We start from the raw sequence: 23,935 nt of genomic DNA, 5'->3' as shown, positions 1-23,935 counted from the left end.
AAATTTATAATAATACTATATTTGATTAGAAAATAATAAATAATAATATATACGGACTCGTTCGTCAAATTTGTAGCCCCGAAACTACTATTTCCGACACCACTAAAAAACATACTATTACAATATACTTTTCATTTCTTATTCACTAAAAGTAAACATTAGAACACATATTCATATTTGTATATCAAAGTCCATGTGAAAACTGAGACTACTCAATCTGCATATCAATATATATCCACGACCATCTGGAAAGAAAAAATTACCCACAACTTTCTGAAAATTGGAACTGTTTAATCTATATATCAATATATATCTATGACTGTCTAGAAATCGAATTGCCCACTACCCTCTAAAAATTAAATTACTCATGATCCTCTTGAAATTGAATACTAAATCCATATATCAATATATGTATATGACTCTTTAAAAATTAAGACTAAATAAAATAACTGATAATATTAGCTGACCTATAACGTACTAACTATACTTGAAACTCTCATCATTTAATAGAAATTTTCTAGTATTATTTAATGATAATTTTAATGATAATATCATATTCATCCTTCTGAGCCTTACTGAAAATTCCGTTTTAGTCTTAGTTACTAAAATTGTTATCCATTTTTTTAGTAAAATCTAGTAGTTTACTTTTATTTTTATTTACATGAATATTTGCAGTAATCACATGATAATATATTTTTATCAATGAAAGATATTATAACATTACAAGTCAAACCATATGTCTTAACCTAATATACTCTAATCTATTCAAAAGATTGCTACTATTTGTTAGCTTCACATTTATAAAGCTTAATCTTTTCTTGGACTAGATCATTGCTCTTTAATTACCACTACAGGAAATTAAGCTTTTAGTAGCGTTTGAACAAAAAACGCCGCAAAAGTTATACATTAGTGACACTAATTGGAAAATGCCGTAAAAGGTTAGAGCTATAGCGGCGTTTATAACGCCGCAAAAGGTCAAGCACTCATAAACGCCGCAAAAAGTCTAGCATTAGCAACATTTTTATCAGAAATGCCGCAAAATTCTTTTTATTTTAAAATGGCACCGCTTTGCTCCCTATATAATAATTCAATATAAAAATTGTAAAAAAATTCAAGTATTAGCAGTGTTTATGAGAAAAACATCGCAAAAGGTAAACGATAGCGACATTTTTAAACGCCGCAAAAAATCATTTTATTTTAAACAAAACGATGTTGTTTTGCTCCCTGTATAATAATTCAATATAAAAATTGTAAAAATGTCAAGCATTAGTGGTGTTTATGAGAAAAATGCCACAAAAGGTAAGCAATAGCGGCGTTTTTGAGAAAAATACTGTAAAAAATCATTTTATTTTAGGGATTAAAGTTTAGGGTTTATGATTTTTGATTTGGAATTTAGTGTTTAGGGTTTATGGTTTTAGAGTTTATGGTATATGGTTAATATATTAGGATTTAATGTTTAGAGTTTAGAGTTTTAGTGCTTATGGTTTAGGGTTTAAGGGTTATGAAAAAAACACCGCAAAAAATCATTTTATTTTAAAACAAAACGGTGCCGTTTTGCTCCCTGTATTCTCACCCATCATCCAAGTGGCCATCATGTATTCTTTTCAACAACTCATGCACTTTTTCATCCTCTTCTATTTATTATTTAACTTGTTTCTTTATATTAATTAAAATAAAATTTATTTTAATTTAATATTAAAAATTTTCAGAAAAATTAATGAAACGTAGAAAAAATTTGAAAGTAAAAACATAGAAAAATATATGTTAAAAATGAAAAAAAAATTAAAAGACTATTATTTAAAATAATTTTAAAGTTTTTTGGGTATATAACTGATTTTTTTTTAATTTATATATTAAATAATTTCTTATATAATTATAAAAGAGATAATATTAACTTTATAGATATTAAAATTATCATTATAATTTAAATTATTTAAAAGATAATAATTCAATATAAAAATTAAAAAAAAAGTCAAGCATTAGAGATGTTTATGAGAAAAACACCGCAAAAGGTAAGCATTAGCGGCGTTTTTATTGTAAACGCCGCAAAAGGTAAGCAATAGCGGCATTTTAATCATAAACACGGCAAAAGATCATTTTACTTTAAGTAAAACGGCGCCGTTTTGTCATAAACGCCGGTAATTCTTAATTTTGATTGAAATGACGCCGTTTTATTTCTCTCCCTTGCTTCCCCGATTCCCTTTCTTTCTCAGCCTTTCGCTTGTTCTTCTATTTCTCTCCCCCGATTCCCTTTCTTTGATTTCCCGAAACCCTAAACACCAAGTTTCCCGACGCCTAGCCACTCTACCCAGCGGCGAACTCAGTCTTAGCAAGTATGTGAGGTTTTTGATGTTTTTTTTTGTTTGGGTTTGTTGAAATTTACTTCCTTTAATTTTCAATCGTGTTAAAATTTTAGAAATTTTAATTTGGGTTTCTTATTTCCTTTGGTTATCTATCTCTTGCAGGGATGAGTCACTTTTATGTCAAGGTTTAGCATTGAATGATGATTTGCAACGCGTACTAGCAAGGCATGAAGCAATAGCTTCAGGAACTCCTTCTCAAGCAAACAAACCTAAGCCTGAACCTGCAAAAGAACTTGTGAATGTCGATAGTCCACTAATTGATACTGGAGACAGTAGCAAGCAATCTGAGGGGAGGTAGTTAGGCTTCTTTGAACTGGATTGCATATGCAGGGATCTTGTGATTAAAATTATTGGTGTTTTGTATTTTAATCTTTTTTTTACAACTAACGTAGGAATATGCTTAGAATTGCAAGTTCTCTTCGTTATATATGCTGCATTATACTTCTTTTCCTAAGCAATATTACTGGTGGTAGCCATACACTTCTCCTCGGCATCTTGGAACTTAATTACAAGTTTCTTTCATCTATTTGGTTCATTGAATCCTTGGTACAATTTGGTTCCTGGGTTTTTTGAAACAAATTGCTTATTGCAGATGCATGGCTATGTTGAAGTGGCAGTCTCTTGAACATTTTAGATCTAGTGATTAGTAGCGAATTTACCTCTATAAGGAGTGGCTGAGTTGCTTATAAAATGTTATGTTGCTAGGATTAACATTTAAATTTTTTTAATTTTGGGTTATCTAAAACCCTTCATCTTATATTTCCAGTAGCTTGAGCTTTAACTAACGGGGTTTTTTCACAGATCCACTTCAAGCACTGTTACAAGTTCACCATTTAATCAGTTACTGCTTCCTGCTCCTCCTGCAACTATTGGTTCAACTCAAGCTGCCATTTAATCACAGTGGCATTCCAGGGTATGATTGTTGTTTTTATTGAAGCATATAAAAGAACATATATGCTGCATTTTCTGCTTACCTAGTTCTTCCTTCCAGCTCTGAATTGTTTGGACTTGAGCCTGCCCTGATGGCCTTGCCTGGTCTGCCCACAATGGGACAAAAGAAGTATTTGATAGCATGAATAGTATTTGATAAGCATATAAAGAACAGATTTTTTCTTTAAATAAACGAATTTTTGTTTTCTATTTGCAAGCTGGTATAGGTAAATATTTGCTAGCACTTGATGTGTGTATCTACTGTACTGGGTTTATGAATGTTAATTTGCTTACTTGCAGGGTTTTGGTTTGGGGAAACATTTAAGTTTGGGTTTGGAGATACGTAGTTATCAGCATTAGTTGGCAGATGACACTGTCCCAGTGTAGGTTGCAGTTCTTTGCCAAGGTGCGCTATCCTTTATAATACCTGGTACAGACTAAAATTAATGGTTGTTTTTCATTCCTGTTTTCGTCTTCGACCACTATCACATAAGGAGCTTGATATTGAAAAACAGAAGCATAATGCTTGGTATATATTTTCCAAATATTGTAGAATTAACACGAAAACACATATCGAATATTTTTATAAAACAAAAAACAAAGGGGTCACAATCCTTCTTATCCACTCTCCAACATTCGCTTTTTGCAGTAGTAAATTTATTAAAAAAAATTGTTTTGTTTTGCTTTTATTCGGTAGAAACAATGATTACATTTGATTTTAGTGGCATTTTTTGTTTATTCCTTTTGGGTTAGGATAAAATCAAAGTGGTGTGGAGCACAGACATTCCCTTTTTTACATATATTCATTTTCCTTAAGCTGCCAAAATAACAAGCTAAGGACTTCCAATTCTGTGAATTTTCTGAATAACTTTTTATTATTGTTGGGTGGGAAGAATGCTCTAAGTGTATGACTACTCAATTTGTTTAAATTAAACCAATTTTACTATTCCTCTTCTCTTGTCTCCATCTATATAAAATTCTGTCTTTTATTTTATTTTCCGGGAAAAACTAAAATGAGTAAAAAACTCTATTGTGGGTTTTTCCAATAGATCAATAAAATAAATAGAGTGAAAATTATATTAAAATAAAAGTGAAATGATTTATGCATCCAAATAAGCGAATCTTGATATTTGTGAAAAATGTTCCCCCAAGTCATGATCAAAATGTTGAAAATTGCAGTCCAAAAAAATTTTTGTTGAACCCCACTAAAAAATTATATTCATAAATAGATTCCATGATTTTGATCTAATTGAATAAATAAAAATTAATATTTTAACTTTTATCACATTTAATATAAAAACACAAAACATTATTTAAAGAAATTGGAATCCAATGAAGCAGTTGAAAACATTAAGAGTGCGTTTGGTTCGCTGTATTGGATTAGAGGTGTAATAGCAAATCAACTGTTTGGTTGAATGTAAAGGAATATAGGCGTAATAGTAATCTTGTGTTTGGTTGAATGGAATAGAGGTGTAATAGCATAATGGAAAAAACTAAAATGACTAGAATAGCCTTAGCATAAATTTGTTTTGGTAAATGATTATTGTTATTAGTATTTAAATTTTAATAAGATTATTATTATCAATAATAAATAATTTAATCATATTTAAACATAATTATTATTAAATATATTTTAATTAAAATTATAATTTAATAAAATTCTTAATAATTAATATTCTTATATGAATTTACTCAAATCATAATATATGATACTGTAAAATATAAATTAACATAATTATTATTAAATATATTTTAATTAAAATATATAATTTAATAAAATTCTTAATAATTAATATTCTTACATGAATTTACTCAAATCATAATATATGATACTGTAAAATATAAATTAACATAATAATTATTAAATATATTATAATTAAAATATATAATTTAATAAAATTCTTAATAATTAATATTCTTATATGAATTTACTCAAATCATAATATATGATACTGTAAAATATAAATTAACATAATTATTATTAAATATATTATAATTAAAATATATAACTTAATAAAATTCTTAATAATTAATATTCTTATATGAATTTACTCAAATCATAATATATGATACTATAAATAAAAATTTGAAATAATTAATATTAAATATATTTTATTTAAAATATATGATTTAATAAGATTTAAAATAATTATAACTAATTAATTATATTTTATGAATTTGTATAATTTAAAATAATAATAATTACATATAATTTAATAATTAATATTAAATTTCATAAAATTCTTGATAATAAATTTTCTTATATGAATTTATATAATTTCATAAAATTCTTAATAATAAAATGTTCTTATATGAATTTACTAAAATCAATATATAACTTGAGAATTATATTCTGCATAAACATAATTAACTTATATTAAGAAAATGTTAGATGAAAATGAAATTGTACATCATAATCTATATGTTATATAGTTTTACAACATCAAAAAGTTTGAACATTGATATTTAATGGTGAGAAAGAAATCTTCTGACCCATTCCAATCGGGTAACTGAAGGTAAACTAAAGAAAACGATCATTTGAGTTGGATGATCGGGAATTTTACTCAAAGCATCATACCGCTGATCGTCGGTTAAACTTTCAATTGACCATAAGGCTGAATATAAATTTGAAGCTTTCTCTTCCATCTTTTCTTCTGACTTCTGCTGAACTACCACCTCGGAGGCAATACTCATACTGATTTGATCGCCAACGGCTTGGATTTTTTCCCCCAACAAAGTGGCAGCCTCCTCAAATGAAGAATACACATTATCACGAGCATCAGATTTCTTCTTTCTCTTGTTTGAAGATGAGGAACCCCCTTGGTCTCTATCTCCTCGCGGATCTGTACCAGAAACATCCATGTCGTCTAAAGAGACGTCAGCATCGCAGTCATAGAATGTGTTTCTCTCTTCATTCATATCTGTACTACGTTCATCCCCAGCATGTATTTCTTCAAGAACATCAGCAACTGTTTGAGCGTCTTTCCCAGTCGCCCGATCTCTTGCGTATATCGCAGTAAGCTGGTTGTAGTAAGGGAAAGAATGGTGTCTGAACTGAGAGGCTTCTTTGTGACTCTAAAAAAATGAGGAAATCATATTAGTTATAAGTTTTGTAAAAAATAAATAAATACTTGAAATACATTTTACCTTTACATAGGATTCCCAAACTGCATCTTCAGCAACAACGAGCTGCCTATGCTCGTCCCAACCAAAACCACTATTGTTTTGGCCATTAAGCATGTCGTAGACGACTGACCATTCCCTTTTTAGGCACCTAATCCGAGATTTAATATTTGGTTTCGCCTTCAACATTGCTCTTGGTAAAGCCTTTTCTAGTATTTTCTCTAGCTTGTTCAAATAACCGGCTTTGAACCCGGTATCAGCATTAAATGTTCCTACATTGTACAAATCCACCATGCAAGAAACCAAGGCTGCATCCTCTTTTGGAACCCATTTTCTTTTGCTTCCTCGAGAAGCTTGAGAAGAAGCACCCGTTGGTGGAACACCTGACATATTGTTCTTAAGAAAAAAAACAAATTAACATTATTTACTATTTTGAATATCATGAATCAAAAGGTGAACAGTTTATAATATTATATCGGTAGTTCAATACTAAATTTAAATTTATAACACATGCTGAATGAAAAGATAATTAAATTATAATTCAACAAAGTTTAGTACAATACAAAATTTTAATCAAAGACCACCAAAGTTTCATAAACTAGATACATAAAATAACATCAACAAATCAATTCAAACTCAATTTGTCCTTAAACCTAACTAATTTTTAGATGCTTGCCATTCATCGAACATTTGGTTGGCTAGTTCCATCCTCCAAGTAGCCCAAGCATCCGATGGATGAATAATTGTGATATTCGGTTCATCGTCATCCACCACATTAGTAGGTAATCCTTCTCCCACCTCCGCTTCAATGGGATCAATACTCATATGGGTTCGAATAAAATTATGGAGCAAACAACATGCAATAATAATTCTATTGTGCACCCTTACAGGATAAAACGATGGACTCCTAAGTATTCCCCATCTAAGTTTTAATAAGCCAAAGCATCTTCAATGACATTACGTGCTGAGGCATGTTTCATATTAAAAAACTCTTGCGGAGAACTTGGCTGATAACTCTGACGCCACTCGTTCAGATGATATCGCTGTCCTCTAAATGGTGCAAGAAATCCCTCACAATTTGTGTATCCAGCATCAACTAGATAATAACAACCTATAAAATAAATTTTTTAAAAAATGATTAATTCAACAAACAAAGTTTGATCTTAATGAATAATTCAAATTCCTCTAAGTATACACTGTACCATGAGGAACTTTTAGTCCATGTCTTCTACTAATGGCATCTCGAAGCACCCGTCCATCGGCAACTGAACCTTCCCAACCAGGAAGAACATAAACAAATTGCATCTCAGGTGTACAAACACCTAGCATATTTGTTGCTATGTCACCTTTTCGGGTTCGATATCTAAGTTTATCAACTGTTGGCACCCTAATCTTGATGTGGGTTCCATCAAGAGCACCTAAGCAATTCTATATCACATGATATAAAACCTTGAGTTAGAATGCTAATTTAAATCTAAGTCAACTAAATGTTGTACAAGCTATATATAAACTCAGTCTACTACCTTAAACCATTTCCATCTTGTGTCAGAAGAATCGGCTGTAATTGGCTCCGGCTTTTTAAATAAGACATCTTGTAAGCGTATGACAACATTTAAAACACTATGAAATGCTCTGCTTACAGTTTCCCCGGACCTTCTAAAGTGATACTTGATAACTCTATTTTTCAGGTGATGGGAGATGATATGTAAAAACATTGCTACTTGCTCATCAACAAGCATGAACCTTGACGACTTCAATCCCCCTATCGATTCTAACATCTCACATAGTTTAAAAAGGCAGTTCTATTCATCCTAACTTGTTCAATACAAGTCTCGTCACTAGCATATACAAGCCTCTTCACATAATCCCGTTTTGCATAAAAATCTAAGGTATAGGACCTAATCCTTGGTCTATAAGTTTGTAGGCTAAGGCTGGCACCCATTCTAAACAAGAACCAAATCGCAATTCTACAGATTTCCAACCATATTGTCAATGCAAGACCAATTCTTTTACGCCTCACACTTTGTGCAATTAAAGGCAGACGAGCCATTACTGCAACATATTAAAATTAGAACACACTATCAATGAATTGAAGTTGCAATTACACATTATCAAATAAAAATAAACAATACAAATTTAGAACACACGAAGCAAAATAGTATCTACTAAATGATATCGTTGCAACTTTAATTTTATTTCTTTATGAATCACCCAAACAATAAAGAAATTATAAAGCATGTATAATTGACCTAAAATTAATTGTTGGTGTATGTATAATTGACCTAAAATTAATTGTTGGTTTATTTTTATTTACCCTAAAATTAATTGTTGGTGTATGTATAATTGATCTAAGTATACATTGTTGGTATATGTGTACTTCAAGTTTTAAAATTAATTTCGTATAAATATATTGATTAGTTTATTAAAGCATGTTCAAAGTCCTCACATTGATTAGTTTAATAAAGCATGTTCAAAGTTTGAACATTGATTAGTTTATTTATTTATGATTAGTTTAATTAAGGTTTTTATAATTTTAAAACAAATAAAATAAAGAATGAGGATTTGATTTAATAATAAAATATTAAAGTCCTTATTTTAAGTTGATTAAAATAATTAAGGTTTTTAATTATTGAAGGAATTGCTATTTTATGATTTCACATTATTGACCACTTTGAAAACAAATTTATATATAATTTTCGTTAGAAATAGTAAAAATGGGTTCAATAAATATGAATTTGGAGACCCAAGTTTAATTAGATTTTCTTCACATGGTAGGTTCAAATGTGAAATATTTTCTAAGCAACATTATTTTTTTTGACTTTCATTCATTTAGGTCTTATTTTAATTTAGTTTTATTATATATGATTTATAGATGACATGAAAGAAGAAAAAGAATAGACACGTGGTGCATTCTGACCGATCGAATGGAGTATTTATTTTTTAAACTCGTTAAATTCTTTGACTAAAAATAATAATCGAAAATAATTTAAATACCAATGTAAAAAAAATTAGAGACAAAAGTAAAAGAAATGAATATGGTTTGAGAGATAGTGACGTAAACCATAATAAAAAAGAGAGCAATTAATCACATTCAATTAGCTTACTTTGGTCGGTGAAATGTCATATAAAGAAAAATATAATGATAATTTAGCTTTGGTAAATAGATTACAAACTTTCACCTTAAAACATCATGAAGGGCATGAAAATTAATTAAAGGAAAGGTATTTTAATAAAATTAATTACTTGCTTTTACAAGTTTTAGCAATGCTTTTACAATTTTTTTGAAAGCCAATTTGAAAGCTTATTTTGAATGCTAATTGAACCTGAAATTAATTACTTGCTTATTTTAATGGCTGACTTTTTCCTTTGTATTATCATGGCCTATGTTCAAAACACATGCTCTTCAAATCCTATGCTCGTCCCAATCTATATGACTGTTACAGCAAGGTTTTAAATTTCTCGTTTTATACATTATCACTTAATCACAACTTGGTTGACATTTAATAAAATTAAATTATTATAAACAGAGTGGTCCTGCAAGTAACTCCCAAACAGCATTTGATTTCCATTTTCATATTCTATTGACTAACAAATCAAGAACAAATAAAGTTCCAGTTTCATATTCTACTGACTAACAAATCAAGAACAAGTTCCAGCAGACAATCAAAACAACTGCCACAACAGTTTCATCTTCTACTCACTAACAAACTAAAATAACATTTTCCAGCAGACTATCAAAACAATGTCCAGAACAAACCAACAAAATCTTTATCGCCTATAAACTCTTCAAACATGAATTTGTAATGTGCAAGTACTTTAACTTACCTACAAGATTGAAATCATAAGGTCTTTGATATCTATGTAACTGACCATGTGTATGTATAATTATTTTAGAAAAATGGAATACATGAAAGACATTGAAGTACCAGTATCAGTATCTTCACACATATATCCAAAGCCAGACTACACAAATTGCATCTAACAGCTTCTAGTTTTTATGATCCGCACTCAGCATGAAATTCAATATTCTTAACATTATAAATTCTTTTGACCATTCGTTATCATCTAACATTTTCGTCTTACCTATTTTTGCTACTTTCAGAGGACCAAATTAAAAAACGACTCAGTTCAGGCACTTAAACGAACAAACAAAAGAAGAAATCTCATTCGGTTTTGGAGATCAAAAAAGGACTCGAAAATTACAACAGAACAAAGAAAAATCGAAGATTAGCAGAGAAGAGAGAACAACTTCGAATGCTGGGAACCACTTCAAAGTTATCGAAATTCGATCAAACAAACTTCATAATTTGGTTATAAAACAACCATCTATCATCAAAAAAAAAAATTCAAAAGTGAAGGTTAGCAGAAAAGAGAGAACAATTTCAAAGGATCATCTGTTAAGCCTAATCCGACTATTGTTTTCAAAGGATTGTCAGTCCTATGCTGATGAAAAGACATACATGCATAATTTTCCCTACAATATCCATAATAACAATAATAGCAAATCAACAGCATGCATTTCTTAAGCCTAACCAACAACAGAAAACACATTTCAATCGCACATGCAATACATACAAAATAACTATGGAAAACTAACCTATTAGCAAATCGGGGCACAATGAAGAACTTGAAAAAAGCAAAAGGGGAAACCAATTAGATAAAAACAATAGAAAATGTTTACCTCGAAAGTTTTTGTTTTCATCTACAATAGAAAAGGATATTATTCTATCGGGAAACATAGACTAATCGATGACGCAAATCGGCAGAAACTGTGAGCAAATCGGCCGAAATAGAAAAGAAAAGAATCGGGGAAGCAAATCGGCAGAAAAGGCAAGAAAATAAACTGGGACCAAATCGGCAGAAAAGAAAAGCAATGAAACAAGGAAGCAAATCGGATGAAGGTGGAAAACAGAAGAGAAACAAAGGGGACCGGGGGAGGGTAAAAAAGGGAGGGTTTGCTGAAGCGTCACCTAATCTGGGCAAAAGGGGGGAATAGAAATCGGTGCTTTTCACCGATTAGGAAAGTAACGGAATATACGCGTATTAGTAATACGCTGAACCAAACGGCGGATTAGAGAGGTATTAGGTGGGGCCCACCGATTAGGGGTGTATTGGCATAGCCAATACATCAAACCAAACAAGCTCTAAGTATTTATTGCCAATGATGTTTTAACACTTCATTGTCTTTTTACTTTATAATATTAAAGTAACATATAATACTTTTTTACTTCTTTTATTTTTATAATTTTAAATTATTTGTTAATGTAACATATAATACTCTGTTAAATTATATTTTTATCATTTTATTTTTTATTTTTTTATTTTTATAATTTTAAATTTAGCTAAAATAATAAGGATTAAATTAAAAATATATAAATATTAAGATCTAAATTTTAAAGTAATTTTTTTCTTAAAAATATTTTATATTAATTATTATCTCATGATAATAGCTAAATAAAAAATTACAAATTAGAAGAGGAAGATGATAATAACTAAGTTTAAATGTTACTGTTTAAAAGTAAAAAAGAAAAAGAAAAAAATGCTTACATAACTTTAAATAATCAATTTACATAACTTACATAAATATATATCATATCATAACTTACATGATACATAAATATGTATCATATTATAACTTCCATAAATATATATCATACCATAACTTACATACAACTTTGGATCAAAATATATAAAAATCACAGAAATTTGGGCAACACTATTGTTTTTCTCTACTCTTAATTATATTTATGGATAAACAACTTACTTGAATTAGTTTACACCCATTAGATACTTGATATGTATTATCTATTTTAGTACAATGACATGATTTAAATCAATTTAGAATACTTAAGTAACTGTAATTTATTGTTAACTTTAGACTTCAAGAACTACGAAATTGATAAGAGCTGGATGAATTTGTCAAGGGTAAGCAACGACTATCGAAATGGAGTACAAACTTTTCTAAATTTTGCATTTCAAAATGCAAGCCAAGAGAATATGATTCTTTTCCCATGTAAGAAGTGTGGCAACATCAATTGACATATTCGTGAAGTTGTCTATGAACATCTAATTGTTCATGGCTTTATTTGGGGTATAAAAATGGATTTTTCATGGAAAGTGTACACCTCGTAGAACCTTTTCAACGATTAACCCGACTTATCCTCATAATGCTTACCATCAGTCTGTTAAAGAAGATGACATGAAAGGTATGTTGCAGGATTCATTTAATATGCGTAGTCATGATTTGCAATCGTTTCCACCTGAAATTATTGCATCCGATGATTATGATATTGGTGGAAAGGCTTTTACCAAAATGGGAAGAAGTGTACCTGATGAAGAGCCAAATGGAGAAGAGGCGAAGTTCTACAAGTTACTTAATGAAATGAATGAAGAACTTTATGAGGAATTAAAATTTTCAAAAATGTCCTTATGCATTCGTCTTTTTCACTTAAAATGTTTGGGAGCGTGGACCGGAAACTCTTTAACACTGCTGTTAGAGTTTTTGAAAGATGTTTCCGTTTGCGAAAATTCCTCATTCATGCAAAGATTTGAAGAAATTGATAAAAGATTTAGGCCTTGGTACGACAAAATTCATAGTTGCCCAAATGACTGCATGTTGTATTGGGGTGATCGGAAAATCTTGTCATGTTTGCGGTAAATCTCGTTGGATGAATAGGAATATAGAGGATGTGAATGAGGATGAATGTGAGGCACAGTCAAGAAAGAAGCCAATAACGATTTTGCGATAATTTCCACTAATACCAAAGCTTCAAAGGCTTTTCATATCGTCAAAGACAGTCGAGTCTATGAGGTGGTATCATGATCAACTAACCGGCAATTGATTATTAAGGCATCCTGCAGATTCTTTAGCTTGGAAATCATTTGACAGTAAATTTCCAAGCTTTGCAAGTGATCTTCGGAATGTGAGGCTTGGGCTAGCATTTGATGGATTTAATCCTTTTAAAATTATGAGTACTTAGTACAGTACTTGGCATGTAGTGCTTGTTCCTTACAATTTGCCTCAGTGGATTTGAATGAAGTAATCTTCTTTTATATTATCTATGATTATCTCTGGAGAGAAAGGTCCCAGAAATGATATTGATATTTATATGCAGTCACTTATTGAAGAGTTGAAACAGTTATGGGCGGGTGTTGAAATATATGATGTCTTGAAAAAGGAGAAATTTTATTTACGTGCAGCTTTGTTGTGAACTATTAATGATTTCTCGGCTTATGCCAATTTATCTGGTTGGAGTACCAAAGGACGTTATGCTTGTTCTTGTTGTGTGGCGCAAACATATTCGAAGTGGTTATATAATGGGAATAAGTCCTCTTATATGGGGTATCGTTGGTGGTTAGATGAAAACCATAGATTTAGATTTCAGAGGACTTTATTTGATGGTACTGAAGAGTTCAGAGAAGCTCTTGAGCAGACCATTGTATCTGAAATCTTGTTCATATTAAAAGATATCAATTTCAGTTATGAGAAGATGAATCAACCACCCAACACGCAAATAAAGAAAAGATCGAAGGAGGCGTATATTTTTTTTGAGTTGCCTTGATGAAGAGGATGATCCTAATGAGGCGGACTTGTGGAAAAAAAAGAAGTATTTTTTTTGAGTTGCCTTATTGGGAGTATCACATTTTGCGACACAATCTTGATGTCATGCATATTGAAAAGAATGTTTGCGAGAACATCATTGAGACAATTCTGAATGTCGATAGGAAATCAAAATACAATCTTCAAAGTCGACTTGATCTAGTTGACATGGGAATTCGCTTGATCTTCATCCCTAAGTGCTTCCAAATGGGAAATATCAGTTGTCGCCTTTTATTTTTGCAATGTCAAAGAAAGAAAAAGAAGTGTTCTGCACGGTGTTGAAGAATATAAAAGTCTCAGATGCGTATGCATCAAATATATCTCGATGTGTGAGTCTTAAAGATCGAAAACTATATTCCCTAAAATCACATGATTATCAAATCTTGATGCAAGATTTACTGCTAGTTGCTTTACGGTGTTGTATGTCAAAAAAGGTGATGTTCTGTATAATTGAACTATCCAATATAATGAAAGCTATTTGTGGCAAAGTTTTGATTGTTGAAGAACTTGAGAAATTACAAGATCGAGCCGCCTTGACTTTATGCAATTTGGAGAAGATCTTTTCTTCATTCTTCACTATTATGGTACACTTGCTAATCCATCTCCCTCATAAAGCAAAACTCGTTGGACCGGTTTTCTATCGGTGGATGTATCCTATAGAAAGGTGTTAATTTATTTGTAAAGTTTTCATTCATTCATGAATATACCTTTAGTTACAACTTTTGATAATGTTGTATATCGTGTTTAGGTTCCTATGTAAGTTGAAGTCTTATTGTCGTAATAAGTGTTAACCAGAAGGATCAACTGCTGAAGGTTACTTGGCAGAGGAGTGTATGACTTTCTGTTCTAGATATTTAGAAGATGTTGAAACAAGACTGAATAAATCAAGTAGAAATGATGGGTTCACTAATCATAACTTAGCTGAAATTTATTTATTTCGAAGTTACGGAGAACCAATCGGTAAAGTTGAAATTGCACACTTAGATGCTAGATCTTGGGTATAAGCACATCGATATGTTCTTTTTCACCACGATTTAATTGAACCATTACGCAAGTAAGTTTTAGAATTTGATAAATATTCATCTTTTCAATTTGTTTGCCTTTTAACCAAGTAATCCACTTTTTAACATAACGAGTACAAATAAGTGTTGAGATCTCGTTCATGCTCCCGAAGATTACAACATCGAGAGATTTGTAAGTTATTCACAAAATCTTTTCATGAATGGTTAGGACAAATGGTATGCAATTGAAGTTTTCATTGACAAATAATAATATTTTCCCATAACATTTATAATTAATCAATTTACTTTCGATTCAATAGGTTTGGAGTGGAAAGGACGTCAATGACGAAATTAAATGGCTTTCCCAATGTCCGAATAGAGTAGTAAAAAGATATAGTGTCTTCCTCATCAATGGATTCAAGTTTTATACAAAATCTCGCGAAAGATTGAGGATTCAAAATTGTGGAATAGTTGTTAATTCTTCAATTACAAGTTATGCTAGTGCTAGAGACAGTAATCCTGTTGAGGGAAATGTGGAGTATTACAGACTTCTTACTGACATTATTGAGTTGGATTACTATGGAAAACGGAAGGTTGTCTTATTTCGATGTAATTGGGCTGATGTTAATACTACTCGCGAAATTAAAAAAAGATCAATTTGGTTTTACAATGGTGAACTTCTCTGGATTAATTCACACTGAAAAACAATTGATAGACGAGCCATATGTATTTTCTTCTCAAATCAAACAAGTTTTTTACTCGAAAGATCCAACTAATGAGGGTTGGTACGTTGTACTCCGTAACATCCGTAGAGACTTGTTTGACATGGGCAATGGAAGTAGAGATGACATCGACGAAAGATCAGAAACTTTGTCTTTTCCAGAACAAAACTTAAATGAAACTATCCCTAATACTAGTACACAATTTCAATAGGTTTGCCAGAATGTGGATGAAGATATTTACGAATTATGATGTAGTAAGATTTTACAATTTTTTAATTATATGTAATATTATAATTTAAATCTTGATATTGTTAAATATTTCAACTATTTTATATGTACTATTATTGTTGTAGTTAGTTACTAATATTTCAACTATTTTGTGTATTGCAGATAAAATGCCTAGAAGAGGATTGCGAGATTTCAGTATTATTCAAAATCCTCCAAATTCAGAAGAAACAAATAGTGAACAATAGACTGGTATTGGATCTTCGAATGTTTCGAATACAGCTTATGAACTTGCAAAAATTCAAAGTAATGTTAACTTTAATTTACATGCATGTTGACTTTTATTATTGATTTATGTTTCAAATTATTATATTATAATATACCATTTTTCAGCTGAAAGTGATGAGACACGCAAAACTTGAGGACGTACACTATTAAAATATTTATACAAGTTAAATTTTGTCGAGCGTGTCAAAGTAGGTTGAGGGAGTAAAATTTGGGGGGGGGGGAGGAAATAAATGGGAGTAAAATTTTAGGAGGGAGATATTCAAAAAAAAAATAGGGGGAATGAGTTTGGGGTAAAGGGGGTGGGATGGGAGGGGAGCAAAAGTTATGGAGGGAAGTAGGAGAGAGTAAAAGTTTTGGAAGGAAAGTGAAGAGGTTTAGGAGTTTGGGGTAATAATGTAAATTATTATAGTTTGATGTTTGGTTTATTCTAAATATTCGAATTCGAAAACTAAACTTGATTCGAACTCAAAATTAAAAAAAAATCGAGTTGACTCTAACTCGATTCGTTTAACTCGAACTTTAAATTTTTTTTCGATTTTTTCGAGTTGGATCGAGTTTTACTCACCCCTAGACCCAGCTAGAAACACAAAGATAACGTGTATGGTGACCCGGCCAGATGTGATCTTCAACCAAATAATTTGTATTTGGACTGAAAATATTTTAAAAATAAATAATAATTGAAATTTCGGAAATTCTGAAATACTAAATATCACGATTGCTTGGTTTACTTGAAAATACAAAATTTACTTGATAATTTGACAGTTTAAAAACAATAATTTGAATAATAAATATAATACTAAAATTTAGAAATTTGTTTTGTCAAAATCGATCACTGAAACTTAAGAAAGTCAAAACATAATAAATCATCATAAATTAAACATATTTTTTTGGGTTAACAGTGTAAACTAGCCTATTTTAGGGCTTTATATTTCTTGGCAAAAAATCTCATGACAGATAGTAATATCAAATGAAAGAACAATTTTCGTATTATGAAAAAAAATCTAAATTTTGAAACAAATGAAAACATATACATAGATTTTGATTATGTCAGAGTTAGCTACTCGAAACTATAAAAAATCCATACATTAGAAACTTTGAAAATTATTTTCTTCTAAATTACTCGATTGAAATGAGTGCCACATATGCCATTTGAAAGTTCTTTATTGGGTACCAAAAATGTCACCCCAACCTCACTGGAAAGTCACCGAAATTCGACAAATTATTAAACTACTTCAAATAATTACATGACTCTTTTTTATGAAAAATAGATTAAGAAAACAAGAATTTCAATAAATATAAAACAAAACTTACCTTGCTAAAATTTACCATCGAGTTACACATTCTCTTTGTAAGGAAAAGATAACCAACCTATTAAAAAATTTCAAATAATCGAAACGAAATAAAAAATAAATTATAAAACGTCTGAAATTAAAATTTCTATCCACATTCAATCTTCGTAAAAGACATGTAAATAATTAAAAAATTCGAAAATGGAAAAATCTACACTCTGATAATGCATTGCTTACTCAGTTCTTATTTCAAAATGTTAATTTCAATTAAAGACGAATGGTCTGTGATTGGAGGTGTTGGTGATTAAAAGTGCTCGAGCTAAGGTTTGGCTGGATGTATACCAACACTACTCGTATCTTTTCATGTTTAGATGATTCTAGATTTGAGTTTAAAACATTGCTTAAACTTCGATATTTAACTTAAGCTGGGTTAAACATGTTTATTTTATTTTAAAATTATTTTCAACATGTTATTTTTATTTCACATTGAGTAATTACTTATATGTTTCTTTCATTAAATTCTTAAAAGTGAACAATTTAACTTATTTTTATATTTTATATTATTTATTTAATCTTTTATGTGATGTAAACTACAAACTATATAAAAACAATTTTGAAATTGTATATTTCTCTAAAAGATACTCATCTTTCAACATTAGCTTACATCTTTTTCTTGAAAAACTTTCAAATATTTGTAGTATTTCAATAATTATAAATGAAATGTGTAATTAACCAAACAGATAAATATTTTGATTATTGGTCAAGAGTTATATCACTTGATTTTTGACAAAAAATTATAACTATTCAAACAATATTACTTGAATAGTTATAGTATTAGATGAATAATTATATATCTTTTTAAAGATGTTATTAGGAATGAGATTTCATTTGGAAATTATATCAATAAGTTCTAAAAATTCTTTCCATCTTTGCTCCATCTTCTAATATTACTAGATTGTTTTATAAAGAATTACTGCAGAAATTCTTTATAGAAATTGATTTTCTTGTTATACATTGCTCAGTGCTTAGTAGACTATTTTCCCCAGCGCAAAATGTAAATAGACATCAGGTTTCATTGTATCATCAAGGTTTATTTGCTTGAAATTCATTTGCACACTGAGTATAGGTGGGGTGAATAGAATCTTTAAGATAATGGTTTGATACACACCTTGGAGTCTTGTCCTATTTCTTCATTCTCTGTTTAAATTTCGTTCGTGTGTTCAAGATTTTCCTCACCATAGTTTTATACTAACAATTTTAAGGTTCTAATTTCATGATAACTACTACAACACACAAAAGTGGAACACTAAAGGAGTTGGCTTCCAACTTTGTCAAACTTGATTGGTTTGATGGTGGCAATTTCTGACGATGGCAGAAAAAGATGCACTTCTTATTATCAACTTTGAAGATTGTCTATATTTTGGATACTCTAAGACTAGAAGAGAATGAAAACGAATCTGATGTTGCAACCCAAGAAAGACAAAAATGGGACAATACTGATTACTTGTGCATAGGCCACATATTGAATGATTTATCCGATGGTTTGTTTGACACCTACCAAAATGAGGTTGTAACACCCTAAACCTGGCCTAGACGTTATGGTCGAATCTGGAAATGTTACGAAGAGAAATTAAAAATCCGACCTTCTCATTTTGAAAACATCGCATACCTTTGTTACTTAAAGAGCCCACTTATTTAAAAACGTGTTGTTGTACTTATCAGTTGAAAAACATCAATTATTTACATTTTCAAATCAATCAAATTATTTGCAACATAAATTCTTAAGTCGTTATATTTTGAAAAAAATCAAGTTTTGTTTTCTCGAAAATGGTTGATCACATAAGACAGTTGTTTTTGTAAACCATTTTATTAAACGTCATGCTAGAAATCTCAAACTGAAATCCAAATCCAAAATACACCCAAAAGTCCAGAGAGTCCAAAATTACACAACTCTCAAACCAAATTTTTAAATAAGCAAATTTATGTAATTACTGTTTTACAAAACCGTGGGCATATCTGAGCTCTTGTCACACTGACCCGCCTAAGTCTAAGTGTTACCTAAAAGTAACAGAAACAGAGAGTGAGTTTTAAAACTCAGTGTGTAACTCAACAGAAACAGAATCTTAGATTCAATTGTAAGGCAGAACAGATACAGACTTATTTCATAAACAGAATTAGATTCATGTCAGAATAGTATAGATATAGACATGTATAATCCTACCCCCATCCTCTACACACTAGCTCCGACCATCGCAACACGCCATGTGGGGTATAAAACACCCACCTAGCCCTACACACCATATAGTCTCTGTATGACACTTTTCAGAATAATCGCAGTTGTACTACCAGTATATCGGTGAGATATCGCCTCACACAGAACACTTCCTCCACATAATACATATCCTGCCCCATAGCCAGATACAGATAGTAATAACAAATACCAGGATTAATATAACATGCATGCTCGTATAACACATATTAAACATGCTTATACATAACAGAACAGATCATACATACAACATTACACTACACGAATATAGACGTTATTTACGTCAATTTCAACCTAACAGATTAGGAGATTTCATGCTTTCAGGCTTATACCACATATACCGACCTTATGGAAGGCCCACAGTCGATCGGGACGACACGCATGACCCTAGGAAAAAATTCTAAAATTTGAGCCCACACACTTGTGTGGCCCATACGGCCTAAACTGGCTTGCTCGTGTGGGCCCAGACAGCCCAAAATAGCCTTGCCCATGTGGCCCACATGACTTGGCACACGGCCTACACACGCCCATGTGCCCACAAGACCCAAAATGGCCTAGGTTGTGTGTTACACATAGCCTTGCACATGCTCGTGTGTCGTACACGGGCCTACTGCATGGCCTGGCACATAGCTGTGTGGCGTTGACAGGCTCCAATTTTGGCTTTCGCCGTTTATTTTTTCGAGTTTCTTGTTACACACCTTGTATTTTGAGAAAATGATCCCAAACACAACTAATTTTAGTAATAATTTACGAAATTTCACTAATAATCAACCACAATCGAACTAGAATGACCCTACAAAAACACATCCTCACATTAACCTTTGAACAAACCGCTACCACACTAATCCTAAGGCACTGGAAGAACAACCAACTGCTCTCGATCCCCACATAACAGTGTGTAAACGATTAGATTAAACGACTCACACCCTAATTTCACTACAAGATCACAACACTCTAACTAAACGAAAATAAGAACCCAAACTATCAAAATATCACCACTTACTCGATGATTCAATAGCAACAACGACCACCAACAATCGTAATACAAAATCCAAAGAATGAAATCAAGATTAAAAATAGAAAGACACATAAAAATTGAAGAAAGAGAGAAGGAATAAAAACCAAGAAATCAAAGAATGAAAAAGCTAGCACATGGGAAAAAAATAACATGAATAGTGGGTTCTTATGAGGAAACAAACGTGAAGTAAAATTGGGCTATTTTTGGGGAAAAATAAAAATACTAAAGTCAAATAAAAATAAAAGATTTTGCTGAACAAACTTCTACAACTAACCCAACTCATCAAAATTCAAATTTAACCCAAACTCCGCTAGTAAGCAGCTTATATTAAATGAAGTAAAAATAAAGCCACTTTGCTCACGTAAGGATTCGAACACAAGACCTTAGAACAAGCTAACACCTTACCACTTGAACCAGTAGATTCATTCTAACATGATTTAACCGAAAATATGATATAAGCAAAAAAATTAAGGATAAGGCTAGGAGCAAACAAAATAGCCAAATTTTCAAAAGTGCGACTTGAACCCTTAATCTCAAACCCAAAATAAGAATACTTAGCCAATGTAGTCGATACATATTTACAACATAATTCATAAAAACAAAATTTAAAAAATCTAGGCGTTACAACTCTATCCTCTAAAAGAAATTTTGACCTCGAAATAGATACAGATACTGTTGACGAATCGAGTCCTCAAGTTCTCATGTGGCTTCATCTGTGCCATATTCCGCCACAGAACCTTAACTAATGGAATAGATTTCCTCCTTAAGACATTAACATCTCGATCCAGAATTTGAACCGACTCCTCCTTAAACATCAAATTCAGTCTAACCTCAATCTCCTCAATAGAAATAACATGAGACGGGTCTGATCGATATCGCTTCAACATTGAGATGTGAAACACATCATGGATAAGGTCTATCTCCGGAGGTAGCTCTAACTGATACATGACCGATCCCATACGTTTCAGAATCTGATACGGCCTAATGAACCTAGGGCTCAACTTGCCATTACGTCCAAACCGTAGAACCTTCTTCCATGGAGATACCTTAAGAAACACAAAATCACCCATGAAGTATTCAATGTCCCTAATTTTTAGATCTGCATAGGACTTCTATCTATAGAAAGCCGCTTTAAGACAATCCCAAATCAGTCTAACTTTATCCTCAGTCTCAGAAACCAACTTAAGACCCAAAACCCGTCGTTCACCTAACTCAGTCCAACACAATAAAGTACGACACTTACGGCCATACAAAGCCTCGTAAGGTGCCATCTGAATACTGGACTAGAAGCTATTATTGTAGGCGAACTTGACTGACGGTTGAAAATCCTCCCAACTACCTCGAAAATCAATCACACAACTCTGAAGCATAACCTCTAGTATCTAAATCACCCTTTCAGATTGACCATCTATCTGAGGATGGAACGCAAAACTAAAGTCCAATCTCGAACCCAGAGCTTCCTGAAGTTTCCTCTAAAATCGAGATGTAAAGCGAGGATCTCTAAAACATATAACTTGATCAATTTCTGTAAGGAGTAATCTGTCCTGATAGGAATGAAGTCGACTGACTTGGTCAATCGATCCACGATGACCTATATAGAATCCTTCTTAGTAGGTGTTAAGGGTAACCCAATAACGAAGTCTATAGTCACACATTCCCATTTCCATAAGGGAATCTTAACGGGTTGAAGCAAACCCGAAGGCAACTAATGCTCAGCCTTAACTTGCTGGCACGTTAGACAACGAGAAACAAAATCTGTTACCTTCCGTTTCAAATTAGACGACCAATAAAATTCATGAAGATCCCAATACATCTTATTCCCCCCAAAATGCATATCGTAAGGGATACTATGTGCTTCCGTCATAATAGACTACCTCAAATCAAGGTCACTAGGTACACAAACCCATCCTCAAAAACACAAAACCCCATCACTATTCAACCCAAAATCAGACGTACTGCCATTTTTTACTTCACGGAAAAACAGAACCAGAGAATCATCACCCAACTGTTTATCCCGAATCTGATCAATCCAAGTCGGCTTAACTTACAACTTGGCTAACAAACTCTCATCATCAAATAGACTTAGGTGAGAAAACTTCACCATCAAATCAGACATTGCTCTACGACTAAGAGCATCGACCATCATATGGACCTTACCGGGGTGACACTTAATACTGTAGTCGTAATCCTTAAGTAGTTCGACCCATCTACGCTGCCAAAGGTTTAACTCCTTTTGGGTAAGGAGATACTTGAGGCTCTTCTGATCGCTGTAGATGATACACCTCTCACCATATAGATAATGTCTCTAAATCTTTAAGGCAAAGACAACGGTAGCTACCTCGAGGTCGTGCATCAGATAATTCCCCTCATGTGACTTAAGCTGTCGAGACACATAAGCCACAACCTTACCGTCTTATATCAATACTCAACACAAACCGACATGAGATGCATCACTATATACCACAGACTCCTTACCAGATTTAGGCTATGTCAGAATAGAAGCCTGAGTCAAAATAGATTTGAGCTTTTCAAAGCTTGATTGGTGCTCATCAGTCCAGACAAAAGGGGCGTTCTTACGCAATAACTTAGTCAGAGAAACTAGAGTTAACGAGAACCCCTCGAAAAATCTCCGATAATAGCCTATAAAACCCAAAAAATTGCGAATCTCAGAAACATTCTTAGGCTGTTTCCAATCAAGCACAGTCTCAATCTTTCTCAGATCAACTCGAATTCCCACTACAGAAACCACATGTCCTTGAAAAGTCACTTTCTTCAACCAGAATTCACACTTGCTCAACTTAGTGTAGAGCTATTTCTTTCAAAGTATCTGAAAGACTACTCTAAGATGTTCATCATGATCATCTTCGGTCTTAGAGTACACCAGAATATCGTTGATTAAGACCACAATGAATCAACCCATATACGACTGGAAAACTCAGTTCATAATATCCATAAATGCAGCTGGAGCATTCGTCAAACCAAAGGGTATGACTAGGAACTCGTAGTGCCCATAACGAGTCCTAAAGGTAGTCTTATGAACATTAACCTCCTTAACCTTAAGCTCATGATACCTAGAGTGGAGATCTATCTTAGAAAATGCAGAACCC

The 23,935-nt window shown here is 31.8% G+C and overlaps 1 protein-coding gene across 4 annotated transcripts; it reads left to right on the top strand.

Annotated features, from left to right (window-relative positions):
- The first annotated feature begins 2,145 nt into the window (after nt 1-2,145).
- LOC107915015 (TOM1-like protein 9) lies at nt 2,146-10,745 on the top strand. 4 transcript variants are annotated; one of them, XR_005919490.1, is made up of 5 exons: nt 2,146-2,333; nt 2,466-2,657; nt 3,165-3,276; nt 3,594-3,699; nt 10,519-10,745. XR_005919490.1 is itself a non-coding variant. In XM_016844106.2 (4 exons), exons 1-3 carry the CDS (start codon nt 2,161-2,163, stop codon nt 3,256-3,258), a joined length of 459 nt encoding a protein of 152 aa, XP_016699595.1. In that variant the 5' UTR covers nt 2,146-2,160; the 3' UTR covers nt 3,259-3,276; nt 3,594-4,239. The 4 variants fall into 4 exon arrangements, 1 of the variants encoding a protein (XP_016699595.1); XR_001689151.2 differs by lacking the exon at nt 10,519-10,745 and adding an exon at nt 5,810-6,600; XR_001689150.2 differs by lacking the exon at nt 10,519-10,745 and adding an exon at nt 4,047-4,239.
- Nucleotides 10,746-23,935: the final 13,190 nt, after the last annotated feature.

Source organism: Gossypium hirsutum, chromosome D10, assembly GCF_007990345.1.
Source record: "Gossypium hirsutum isolate 1008001.06 chromosome D10, Gossypium_hirsutum_v2.1, whole genome shotgun sequence".
In the NCBI taxonomy this organism is placed as follows: domain Eukaryota; kingdom Viridiplantae; phylum Streptophyta; class Magnoliopsida; order Malvales; family Malvaceae; genus Gossypium; species Gossypium hirsutum.
Note: the sequence above shows the minus strand (reverse complement) of the source record. Positions and strands in the feature narration are given on the sequence as shown.

Bases quoted from the DNA above. Each gene is read 5' to 3' on its own strand.
- LOC107915015 (XM_016844106.2), top strand. From the start codon at position 2,161: ATGACGCCGTTTTATTTCTCTCCCTTGCTTCCCCGATTCCCTTTCTTT. The intron at 2,334-2,465 runs GTATGTGAGGTT...TATCTCTTGCAG, and splicing joins GGCGAACTCAGTCTTAGCAA to GGATGAGTCACTTTTATGTC. The intron at 2,658-3,164 runs GTAGTTAGGCTT...GTTTTTTCACAG, and splicing joins AGCAAGCAATCTGAGGGGAG to ATCCACTTCAAGCACTGTTA.